Below are 12,143 nucleotides of genomic sequence, written 5' to 3' on the forward strand. Positions count from 1 at the left end.
CATCCATTTTAACAAACACTTTGTAAGGCAAAAGTAACAGAACAGCTGCCCTTCACTTCATCTTACTAGGTTGCTTGAAAAGAAAAGAGGAGGAAACAGAGACAGAGAGAGGAGGAAACCTTCCTCATTAACAGGCTAGTGTGTGTGATGCTGTTAATTATCATTTTACAGCTCACTTCTCAGCACCCTCCAGATCCTCCACCTGACTGCACATGCCGCAGCCTTTCACTGTCCCTGGAGGTAAGGGACATCACGCCCCACTCTCTGCCACCACGGCAGTGCACGTGCAGCTCAAACGCTCCGTAATGACTTTCTTCTGTAGCCCATTTTCGTAGTAACCAAGCAATGAGCAATCAGTGCCCCAGAGCCTTTGGAGAGTTACAGAGCATAATTAGTGTCACTCATATTGTTCTCATGATGACCTGCAGTTACTCCTATGTCTATTTATATTCATCTCTACACTGGCAAGCATAATTTGGTTTACTGCACAGCCAACCTTACTGGAAACCACTGTTATGAATAGTTTTAAAACAGTCATCAGTCATGGTGATTTTCAACACAGTTAATTCAATAATTCATAAAAATATACAGCTTGCTTCAGCCAGTAAAACCCTCTGTTCCACTACAGAGAACAAGAGAAGCAGAATAGCAGCCCAGATCTGCCTTTAAATAGGTAAATGGGAGCTGCAGCACCCCAGGTTGACAGACCATTGGGGTCTGAAGGGATGACCTGGTAAACACCATGCCCCTGCTCCTCCCCGGGCCCATACGGCACAGCCAAGCGGTGCCCAGCCTTGAGGGGCACGCATGGCCTCTCCCAGCCAGGCAAGACCCTGCTCTGGGGTGTCTGATAGCCGCAGGAGCACAGGGCCCAGAGACAGCACTGCTTGATCCACAACCCTCAGTAACCCCCATTCCCTTGCCCCAGAGGGCAAGGGAAGTCCCACAGGGTTCTCCAGAAGAATAAACACACCTCCCAACATGAACAGAAGGACACAGCTGTGTAGCTCACTCATTCACTGAGCAGGGAAAGGTAAAGCAAGGTCCCAGACTTGCTGCTACAAAAGACCTATGAGCAGTGAGTAGCCTCATCCCCTGGCACCCAGTGAAGGTGTTAACAAGTGAATTCATGGCTATAGAGCTCTTCTGAAGGCCTGAAATATCTTTCAGGACCAGATCCTCACCTCCACCATCCCCAGTCTCTTCAGGAAACTGTCCAGCCTTGAAAACACCATCGTGGCGTGGAAGTCCCACTCCTTCACTTCTTGGCCTGGTTCATAATATGTGTGAAGTTTTTCCCGTCTGTCCTCAAATGCCCCTTTGAAATCATTCAGGATGCTGAGCACCATTTGCACCTTGCCCAGGCTCTCTTCCATCTCCCCTTTTAGAAGGTCTTCTGGAGACAGGTATGCCAGGGCCTGGAACAGCAAAATCACACCCGAAAGATCACTTCTGCCATCCCATCAAACAGTCACTTCTTGAGCTGAACACGTTTCAAGTTAAACTTGGCTTAAAAAAATCATTTTGCCACAGATGGGTTGGGCAGAGGAAGAGAGCGGAGACATTATTTTAAAAACTGCCCTCTGGAAACAGCAGAGTGATGGCCACGCACCTGCTGGATGAGAAGATTGCAGATTTCCTGGAGCAGCACTACCAACCGCGCGGGTACGCTGTAGTGCTGGGAGGTGACCCAGGCCAAACACACCACGTGGAGCAGGGGGAGCAGGAGAGGCTTCACCTTGCTGAACTCAGCCTTCTCTATGGCCTCCAAATGGCGTCTGAGGGGCATCAGGTGCAGGTGAATGTCCCGGGCTTCAGTCAAAGCTGTGAAAAAGCAGAACTGGTGAATCCCACCTAGCTGTGGTGTGTCAGGTTATGGGCCATAAAGCAAACCATCCCAGCAAGCACAACACATACTCAGATACCCATGCACTGAAAAATTTCTTGACCACTGCTCATCTGAGGCAATAATCAGGAAAGGAGACAAACTGACAGCACGGCAAGGGACAAGGCAAAAAAGCCAGGTCTACAGCACCCATCTGGGGCCAGGCCACTTGAAGCAAGAGAACCACTGGGAGAAGCTGACCCAGCACTGTAAAGCAAAGCTGTCCAACAGCAAGTTAAGCTAAAGCTTTCAGCTACCCGGACATGAGTTGATTTGTACATCTGTGTACAAATCAACTACCCTGAAGAATTATCCTACAGAGCAAACACGTGATCATTATGTAATTAAATCCATAGACAAATGAGAAGTGACAAAAGTACCTGAATGCATATAAAGATAACCCCAAAATCCAAGATGAAGAAGAAACCCCAACTAGCAACACTTCCAGCACGGATGCAAGGACGCAAACATAAGCCCTACCACCACACCAGCAGGGAGAGCACAGCACGAGGGAAAGGGACAGAGACTAAAAAGCTGATGCAAACAAATCTGAACTGTGTTGTAATGGGAATTCACACTTACAGCACAGATTATCCAGTTAGTATTGCTGTAGCTGTACTAAAATCTAATATTTGTTGTATTTTGATTAGACTCTTAAAGAATTAATTAACAACGAACTCTTGGTACAGGGGGTGCTCCTCTAGCCCAAATAACTTGTACAATGTGTAGCGTGACAAACATCCTTAATAGATTAAATGTTTCTATGTGAAGAAGTGAAGAACAGTATTATCTGCCATCATGAACACAGCTAGCAAAGCCTGAACAGCTGGGATGAAGATGGATGCAGAGGGTCATTCATGGAGAGCTACAGGGCATGGAGCAGTAGGACGATGTTGCTTCTCACTGCAGAGGGGAATTTGTAGTATTTCCTTTGGATGAACTTAACTCCCCTAAGCAAAGCGCACTGGAATAAAGATTGCGCTACTTTCATATAACTTCATGTTTAAGGCAGAAGTCTGCTTGATTAACGGGGAAAAATACGCTTCCTTCCTTACCAGACTTCTTATTAACAAAAAAAAAAAAAAAAAAAAAAAAAAAAAAAAAGCCTTTAATTCCCTACACTAGAAAATGCAATTCTTTCATTCTTTCGCTCAAAGCTCTCCTGTCTCACTGAATTGTGCCAGAACGGCAAAATAAAGAAGATGGATCTGCTAGTGCACAACACCACCTACAGGCCATCCACACCACTCAGCTGCTTGCAACAATCTGAAAAGGTGGCAAGGAGAGCTGTGGGCTGGCCAGACCCTGTGCAGTCTGGGAGGACATTCTGGATGAGGACGTAGCCAGACAGCTCACTGCATAAAGATCCTCTGCGCAGCTTCGCAGGGGAATTTAAGTAATTTTCAGACAGGGCGCACAACTGATGGCTCAGACATTCGCTGTATCATGGTTATAGAGGTTTTAGACACAGCTCAATCCCACCAAATGTCACCAGGCTTCTCGGGGCAGAATAAGCAGAGCTAAGCAATCCTGCACAGCACAGCCTGCAGGGTCAGGGTGGGAAGCCATGCTCACCCCCGACACCTCCTGTGCAGACTGACACCACAAGACCTGGTGAAATCAGGTCTCAAGGTACACAGTGTTTCAGATCAGTTGAGGCTATTCCTGCTGCATTGCTGTGAATGCTTTATTATGACAGACTGAATTCCCAGATCTGCTCACCCTGCTTTGGGAAAAGTCTAGCTTAACAGACCAGTGATCAACCCTGTTCCAGTATGGAGAGAAAAAAACAAAACAAAACCAAAAAAAAAAACCATCAGAACAAGCACAAGCTGACCAGTTTTACGCCACAAAAAAGCAACAGGGCTAGCAATGAGGTTGCAGTCCCCATGGTCACAGTGACCTCCTAATGACCTCCTAATGGCCAGCACCATTACAAACATATTGAGCTTGAAACCTATTAAATCAGGATATAAACAAAGGCCAGAAGTCAGCACTACTCATCCAGATAGGCTGAAGCTGCCCCAGTACCTCACCTGCTTCAACATCCATGAGCATAGACTTGAAGACTGGGAAGTAGCTGCTCTCGATTCTCTCTAGCACCTCCATCATGTTCCTGACCTTCCTTGTCGTCAGCTGGCTGTAAATGCACTCCAGGTCATCACACCTACAACACCCAAGACATGTTACAAGTCCGTATTGGGTCAGCATCAGCTGTCCACACAAACCATCCATTTCCCTGGCCCTAATTCCGGATCCCCTTCAGCTTGAGTCTCAATGCTGAATGAAAGCAGTAAGAAGCTTCTGAAGGAGGCACGGACAAGCCCTGCGGGACAGACAGTTGGCACTGAGACTCACCATGCTGGCAGCTCCGCTACTGCTGAGGGAAACCACCAGTTATTTCTGCAGGCATTAGTGAGAACTCTCCTGTGGGCTGGGTTTTGCCCTAAGTCAGCCCATACCAACACATCACAGAGGTTTTCAAGGGCCCAAGGGAATTCCCTGCCCTGTCTCCTGAGCATCTAAAGCCCACTTTGATGGGAGAACAACAGCCAGCTAAGCTGCACCATTTCCAGAAGGCCCTTCACAAAGATGTCAAGTCAGCCCTTCTGACAGAGGTCTCTACCATCAGCAGAGTCTGCAGCCATGGATAGGTGCTCATACCTCACCCCTGCCAAGCACAGCTCAGCTGTGGGATTGAAACCCATCCACACTGCTGTGGCACAGAAAAGTTCTGCAGACTTTGCTGTAGGGGCCAGGGTCTCCTTGCAGCCATGGAGAGACAGCAATGTCCCAAACCCCCTCTCATCCGTGAGCACCAGATGCTCCTTTAGCCCCAGACATACTGCATGCCCGTGGATAAAAAACATACTCCCAGACTGGCTGAGAGGACTAGCATATTCCAGCCAGGAGAGGCTGAGCTCAGAAATCAGCTCTGTGTTTAAAACAAACAAACAAACAAAAACATTGACAGGGCCTGTTAAAATCAGATTTTTTAAAAATAAAAGATAGCTTCTGAGAAGGCTGCATTAGTCTTCACTACACACATTAGCGGTAGTAGCTACATTAGTCTGCCACTACCACAGGGCACAGCAACAAGCTCTTCTGGGGCACAGAACCAGATTTCCATTTCTTAGGAGGTAAAATATCTTCTAGGCCTCAAAAATAAGTTTCTTGTGCAGAAAAAAAGAAGATAGATCCATCCAGGGAGGTGTCCATCAGCCCTTACTGCTGCAGCTGTTTCCTAGTGAACTGTGATGGTAAGAGCACTTACAAAACTGTTCCCTCAAGATGTGAAGGAGCTGGGGCTAGGGCTACGTTAAAATATAGCCAGCTGCCCCACGGTCCCTGAGACACTTTGCAGATTGCGATTATTTTATGTGTGGGAGCAATTTGCCTTGGCTGAAGTCTTTACATGAACCAGAGGCAGCCTGCTCTTTTCAACTGGCAGAGCAGCTCTGTCTGCCACCTGCACGCCAGCACCAGAGCCCACCACACTCCGGCCAAGCTGCCCGGGGTACCTGTGCTTCCAGAACTCCAGCTCCACCTCCGGGCTGGGGTTGCTGCCTTGCAGGAGAGGCTCTGAGGACTCTTTCTTCAGTGCTCTCTGGATCTGGTAGCTCCAGTCTATGATGGCTGACTCAGTGGCATGCACAAGGGATTTATCTATCAGCTCCAGGCTGCAAAATAACAGACCACCCAGTTAACTTTGCTTTCCACTTGTTTGTATTTATTACTCAGCTTTATCTGCTTCAAATGACCATGTGAGCAGCTGGATTTTACAGAGAATGGTCTAGCTTCAAATTTCAAAACCACAAAACCATCAAACAATTTTAAGATTTTGCCATTGCTTTAGTACAGGAACTACATCCTAGAGAAAATGAGTGAAGCTCAACAGCAACCACAGCAACGTGGGCAGTGACACACTTTGATGAGCATGGTTTCATAAAAGAAACGGTGGAAGAGCCAGCCACCACCTCTCAGCACAGCCAATCCCTGAAGTATCAGGTCCATTCGGGCTCCAGATCCAGCCTGCAGAGCCATCCCCCCAGCGAGATTCTCTCTTCCTGCTGTTCTTATCTTCCTGCTCAACCCACTCTCCTGCACTGCCATGAACTCTCTCACTCTAGATGGGCTGGCACACTGCGGACAGGTCCCCTCACTGCCTTGGAAGCAGTAATGGCTCCTGCAATCCCACCTGCCCCACGTCCTGTCCTGAGTGATCAATCCCACCACACTAACACAACTCTTGAGGCCCCACAGGGTGCAAACGTGTAGCCCAGGCACAGCGATGACACAATGTGCCAAGGGATCTGCCCCTGCCTGCAGTCCAGGCTTTGATACCTTGCCCTGGGCCAGGCTTTCAACACTGCAGTGTCCAAAGCCCTTCCACCTCTGGCTCTGGGCACCAAGCTGGCTGCTCAGGGGGCCAGGGTGGAAGTTCCCCCCAGCTGCAATGCGAGCACCCTGCCTGACATGTCAGCTAGCAAAGGATGGTGATTCCACAGCTGCTAGAGATACTGCAAGACAAAGACCAGCTGCACACAGGGCCCAGCCTTCCCAAGCTGTCCTGACCAGCCAGAAACGCTGGGGTGGTTTTCCTGGGGACTGTCCCTCAAGGACTGGAAGTGAACTTCAGAATTACTACAGCTACCAGGGAGGTTTAACCATAAACAGAGACAAGAGAAATTATCAAAATGGCTCATCTACATCTTGAAGAGAACCACAAGGAAATGTCATGGGTGTCTGCAAAACCACCCTACTTCTACAAGAGGATACATGCAACAGTTTCCATATCTTTGTATAGGACCATGAACAGTTTAGAAACTTGCAGGAAGTTGTAGATGTTTCTTCATGTACCTTTGAATAATAAATCTAGTTTTAAAGGGAGGCAGAATAGTTCTGACCAAGCAGGCAGCATGAATCATGAACAAGTGAGTCACATAACTTCTAGCAGTGCATTTGCGGGGCATGCTCTGGCAGACAGAAACCAAGGGGAATTTTAGCCAGGAGAGCACTGGCTTCCTGTTCAGTGGCAACAGCAAAGCAGCAGAGGTTTTGCCCACAGGGTTTGTTTTATCCCATCGACCCAAGCAGTTTGTTGCTTTGCTGTGTACCCTTTGCATTTGCACTTGCTGAGCTTCAACTTGCTGAGCCTGCATGGTCCCCAGAGACAGAGTCCATGAACTAGAGAGCAGGTAAAGCAAAATACACCCATCCAGGCAGCTTGGATGAGCAGCAGATGATGGTGAGCAAGAAGAGCCACCACCATCAGTGAGGTCCAACGCATCAGCAGGAGATAACCCAGAGGAAAGCACGGGGCAATACTCACAATTTCTCGTGTTCCAGATCAATGTTCTCGATTCCCTCTAAGCCTGCTGGGAGAGGGAGCACGGTCCTGCCTTTTACTTGGCCAACCACCATGGAGACAGCATTTTTTAGGCTGTGGACATGATGTATAATGTCCTGCGACACCACTTGTGGCCAGCCCTGGTGGTTCTTACGGTTCGTCAGGATGGGCACAATCACCTGTAGCAGGAGTCATGAAAAAGCAATGGATAAAAAAGAGCTGCAGGAGACTGAAACGTCCCCAGGTACTGAGGTCCCTGCTCAGCCAAGCTCAGAGACCCGAATTCCTTGCTGTTCCAAGCAGTTCGCTGCCTGTGTGAAACAAGGGCAGGTCAGAACAAAGGGACCTCTCCGCAGGCCCGCTTTGCTGCCAATCTAAACTGTTGTCCAGATGAAACCCACCCACGAAACTTGCTGCCCTGGCTCCGACCAGGGTGTGTGAGAGCTTCCAGCTCCAGCAACCTCACACCTCTTGTGCATCATTGAGGATCACAAGGTTCAGCACCCTTACAGGTACTAATAAGAAAAAGCTGGTGTCCAGCGCTCTTTGCGCTCTTTACCAACCACGTTCACCTCCATCAACTGTCCCGGGGCTTCCCCTGCACCTGGAGGGCACAGGACAATCAGGCTTCCAGGACGGTATTTAAGAGCATCCGCCCAGCTGGATGTTGGGCGTGCAAGGTGAGAACTGGGACAGTTCTGTGCTGTTCTCACAGAAAGCCAGCGGCACATGCTGGTGTACCCGCATACTGCTACAGCTCCCCAACACAAGCAGGGCCAAAGGGCAGCAGCAAGCAGACAAAGCGAGCATCCCAGCCCTATAGCTGCTCAGGCTGTCTCAGCCCCCAAACCTGCAACTGGGGACAGCTCCAACGGTTCACAGCCTGGCCGGGCTCTCATCCCCCTGCACACAATACTCGGGGCTCGCTCTGTTTCTCTACCAGCAGGCCGGGCAGGGGCTCAGGCTGCCCTTTGAGAGCAGCAGGGCTGAGCCCCAGTGTGCTGAAGGGGGAGCTCTCCCGGTACCCTCTGGGACCTTCTTCTTGGTGAGGGTTGCCTAGGTCCCCTTCCAAATTGCACTGCAGGTCTTCAGCACAGGCTGCTTTTTAAGTTATTTTCCCAAGCTGTGGCCCAGTTAATGTGACTTTTGCCACTTCCAGGCTTTGTACCGGCAGCAAAAGGTCTCAGGGTGACCTGGGCTCACCTGGGCTGGTTTTGGCTCATTCCCACTGTGGAAGCAATGCAGTGGCTGTCACGTACCCTGCAAACAACCTGTGGCAACAGCCCAACAAAGCTGGGCCACCCCCGGTGCCAAACACCAGCCCCTGTGTTACCATGGGGAGGCTGCAGGAAGCAGCTGTAGCCAGGGCTGATGAGCAGGGAGCAGGCTGTGGTAAGGAAAGGTATAAAAATAGCTACAACTGGACCCAAAATTGAGACGGAACACCCCAGCACCACCATGGTACTGTGCTGGGGCAGTCAGGATGCTGACGGCTCTTCGTGCTCACCACTGGTACTGCTAACCCGGGGAAGACCAGCATCAGCCACCCTATGGCCAGAGGGACGCAGGAAGGGGGAGCTCAGCCCCAGGAATGTGGGCAGAGAGTGTGGAGCTCATAACCAACAGCTTTAACTCCATTACTAGCAAGATTTTTCTCTATTACTTAAATCACGTGGACTGCTCGTACTGGTATTATTGTAACGGGCCTACTAGCTGTTTTATTTTCTTATTATATTGTTAAAACACAAAGGGGACTCAGAACGCATCCCCAGCTCCACAGAGTGGACGTGTGCTCCCTTTGGCCATGCCAAGGGTTTGTGTGTGACAGGTACAAAAGGTCACCTCAGCTGCGATCCACAGCTCAGCTCCCTACTGAATAAAGACACAGTTTTGGTGTGCTGATGCCCTGCGTAACCCATGGGAAGTTTGGCACAGACTATTCCTTTGACCAAAGTCTTCTAAGACTGACCTAAAACCCCCACTAAAAGGCCCCTTACAAGAAGCGCTCTGTGCAGCCTCAAGAAATTCAAGACCCTTTTCACCTTCTCACAGACCCCCCGTTCTGCTGACAAACAGTCTGTTTTCCTTTAAGTTTGAGCAGAAACTGGGACCAAACCCAACCACGATCTGCTCCCTATGTAAACGCTGCATCCATCTGGAACAGCTGAGAGGAGAAGCCTGCAAACATGCCATCCAGGTGCGCAATCCCAGCTTATTGAAGGCAGCCAGAAAAATGGGATCTAACAGCATCTATTGAAGTGTTCCTACCCCAAAATCTCTCTGTAACAGATGGTGTTTACAACACATACCATACGCTACCTGCCACCATCTATAAACAAAACCGTGATACAAAAAAACACTGTGTGGACATACCGAGACCACAGAACTCATCAAACGCCTCAGAACAAAAGCTCCCTGTGCAAATAACGCGTTATCCCGCAAAATCAGCCAGTGAGGCAGCCTGCTCTTGGGAACCCAATTAGTCAGTCGGTCAGCATCTTACCACACCGACAGCATCACCAGAATTTCTCAGCACAAGCAGCTCCTTTACTTTTCCATTGCAGCGTTGCTGCAGAGACCCCTCTGGGTCAGGAGTTTGGTCCAGGCAATGTCACGTAGCTGAGCAACTCTTGGTGGGAACAGGGAGCGCTCACACCTCCCGAAGATCCCATAGGGAAAACATGAGCCCTTCGGCAGGCGCTGGACCGCAGGAGGCTCCGTCTGAACGCCTGGAAGCACTTTTGGACCACGGGGGTGAGGGAGCAGGGGCAACCAGGGAGGCAGCAGGGCCTCCACCACCAGAGATCTCCAGAAACCCGCTGCTGCTGTCCCCGCTGGCCGGAGCGGGGCTCGGACCGCACGGCGGTCCGGCCACCGCCACTCCGCGGGGCCACCGGGGACGAGGGCCGGGGCCGGGAGGCTCTGCCGAGCTCCGGACCCCCCGGGGGCCCGCGAGGGCTGCGCCGGGCCCCGCCGGCAGCCGCGGGGCCGCCCTCACCTCGTGCAGCAGGGCGGCCAGGTGCTGCAGGGCGTCGGCGGGCAGGTCCCCGCACAGCAGCGCGCCGGGCCCGGGGCGCCGCAGGAAGAAGAGCGCCTTGGGGCGGCCGGCGGCGGGCGGCGCCCGGGGGGGGCCCAGCAGCAGCTGCCCCCCGGGGCCGGGCCAGGCCAGCAGCGCCGGCCCCGCCGCCCCGGCCAGGAAGGCCCGCAGCTCGGCACGGCACAACCCGCGCTCCCAGCGCTCCGCCGGCCCCCGCAGGCCCCGCGCCGCGCAGCGCAGCAGCCACCGGGCGCGGGGGTCCGGGGCCTCCTCCTCGGCGCCCTCCGGGACCTCCTCGGTGCTCTCCATGCGGCGGCCCCGGGCGGTGTTTGCGGGGAGGAGCCGCAGTTGCCCGGGGACGCGGCCGGGCCCCTAGCGGCCGGCCTCGCCCTCCGCGAAACCCTCGCGACCCCCCCGGGGCAAGGAGCCCTCCTCGTCTGGCTCCGGGCACGGAACCAAAGCAACGAACGAGCCGTGGCAGAGCTCAAAGCAAATGAGGTGTCGAGTAGGTACGCGGTTTATTTCGGCACCAGGCCCACGCGGGGTAGCTCCCAAAGGCACGCACAGCCCAGCGCAGCAGCTTGGCTGTATGCAGTGAAGTTACACGCACAGGTAGTTTCCCAGTACGCCTACACGTATTCATAACCTGTCCCCATTTTGTATTAAACTCAGCTCCAAGGAGTCACTTCCATAAACTCCTCCTACCTGCACTCATGCAGTACCATCTGGTGGTGGTTGCCAGGGGCTGTGGGAATGAAGGCTGGTAACTCTTCTTCATCACCACTAGTTGACCCCCTGCCTTTGTGCAGGCTCAGCTGCTCCTTGACTCTTGTCCAAACCAAGAGGTCGGTCTCAGCTGTTTTTTGAGACAGGCTTCCCATTTTTGTCAGGAAACATCCTCTGTAAGGGGCCCTGAGACTCCTCGTTTCAGTCAATTTTCACAGTAGTAAGCAAAGACACTCAGCAACATCTATTTTTAATACAATTAAGCAAGTTCCCATTCTTCCATTCCTGTCTTTAATAATAACAATTGTCTTATTTAGAAATCATTAATGTGATTAAGCAAGCCCCCATTCTTCTATCCCTGGCTTCACAAAAGGCCCTGCGCTACTTCTGCGTGAAGCACAGGATCCAGGCAACCAACAGGCAACCAACAGTGATCCTATTCACACCTGTGCATTAACAAGTGGTTGCTCAGTCCTTGCTCATCACTGATCTCAGCACCCTGCTGTTCTTCACAGCCAAGCAGGAACTTTTTGTAGTACTCAGCTGCATCAATTACTGTTTCCTCCTTAGACAAGCGTAATGTTAAAGCACAGCTAATCCACAGTAGATGCATTGCTGTCTGTGTATTTCCTACCGCCTTCAAATGAAGTCATAAGTCTTTTGTGTGTGCTATTATCATTTGCTGAGCACTTGGGGGCCTGAAGCCTTCAAGTTCCTTCTACAGATTCACTTGTTGAAAAAGCTGTGAATGCTGCTCCCCGCCTCCTCCACAGCATGTAATTACAGCAGCAGGAGGAAGTCTGACCCAGAGAAAGCCTCAAAAGTACCCCCCTCTTAACCACAGACCTGTCCTATGTCAGCTTCCTTTGCCAATTTTCCTGTCCCCTGTATCCAGTACTGGATTCAAAAGCTGCCCCCAAGCACTACCCCCTTAAATTGTGAGGAACAAAGCTCTTCAATATAGGGTAAAAGAAGCAGGCATGATTTTTCTAACACAAAAACACAACCACAGCTGGCACAAGGCTCAGCAGGGTGGTATCTGTCTTTACACTTAAGCTGTAATGCAGAAACACTGAAACAAGGTCATTCTCTAGAACAAGTCAGGTAGTTCATAGCTCTCACCAAATCCTCATGAATCCAGGCAA

The 12,143-nt window shown here is 51.2% G+C and overlaps 1 protein-coding gene across 4 annotated transcripts in view; it reads right to left on the minus strand.

The window, feature by feature from the left end:
• DNAH9 (dynein axonemal heavy chain 9) overlaps positions 1 to 12,012 on the minus strand; it is a 200,549-nt gene extending 188,537 nt beyond the window's left edge. For 3 of the 4 annotated variants that reach the window (XM_072025907.1, XM_072025906.1, XM_027471250.3), the window contains exons 1-6: positions 10,234 to 10,617; positions 7,218 to 7,414; positions 5,407 to 5,565; positions 3,922 to 4,052; positions 1,613 to 1,824; positions 1,185 to 1,418 (exon numbers count right to left, since the gene is read on the minus strand). In XM_072025907.1, coding sequence (XP_071882008.1) covers positions 1,185 to 1,418; positions 1,613 to 1,824; positions 3,922 to 4,052; positions 5,407 to 5,565; positions 7,218 to 7,414; positions 10,234 to 10,581 — 1,281 coding nt within the window. In that variant the 5' untranslated portion in view covers positions 10,582 to 10,617. Of the gene's footprint in view, positions 1 to 1,184; positions 1,419 to 1,612; positions 1,825 to 3,921; positions 4,053 to 5,406; positions 5,566 to 7,217; positions 7,415 to 10,233; positions 10,618 to 10,977 lie in introns of those variants that run through there. The other variant, XM_072025908.1, reaches the window with a different exon arrangement.
• Between the last annotated feature and the right edge of the window lie 131 nt (positions 12,013 to 12,143).

The sequence above is a fragment of the Anas platyrhynchos genome, chromosome 19 (assembly GCF_047663525.1).
Source record: "Anas platyrhynchos isolate ZD024472 breed Pekin duck chromosome 19, IASCAAS_PekinDuck_T2T, whole genome shotgun sequence".
NCBI lineage: Eukaryota > Metazoa > Chordata > Aves > Anseriformes > Anatidae > Anas > Anas platyrhynchos.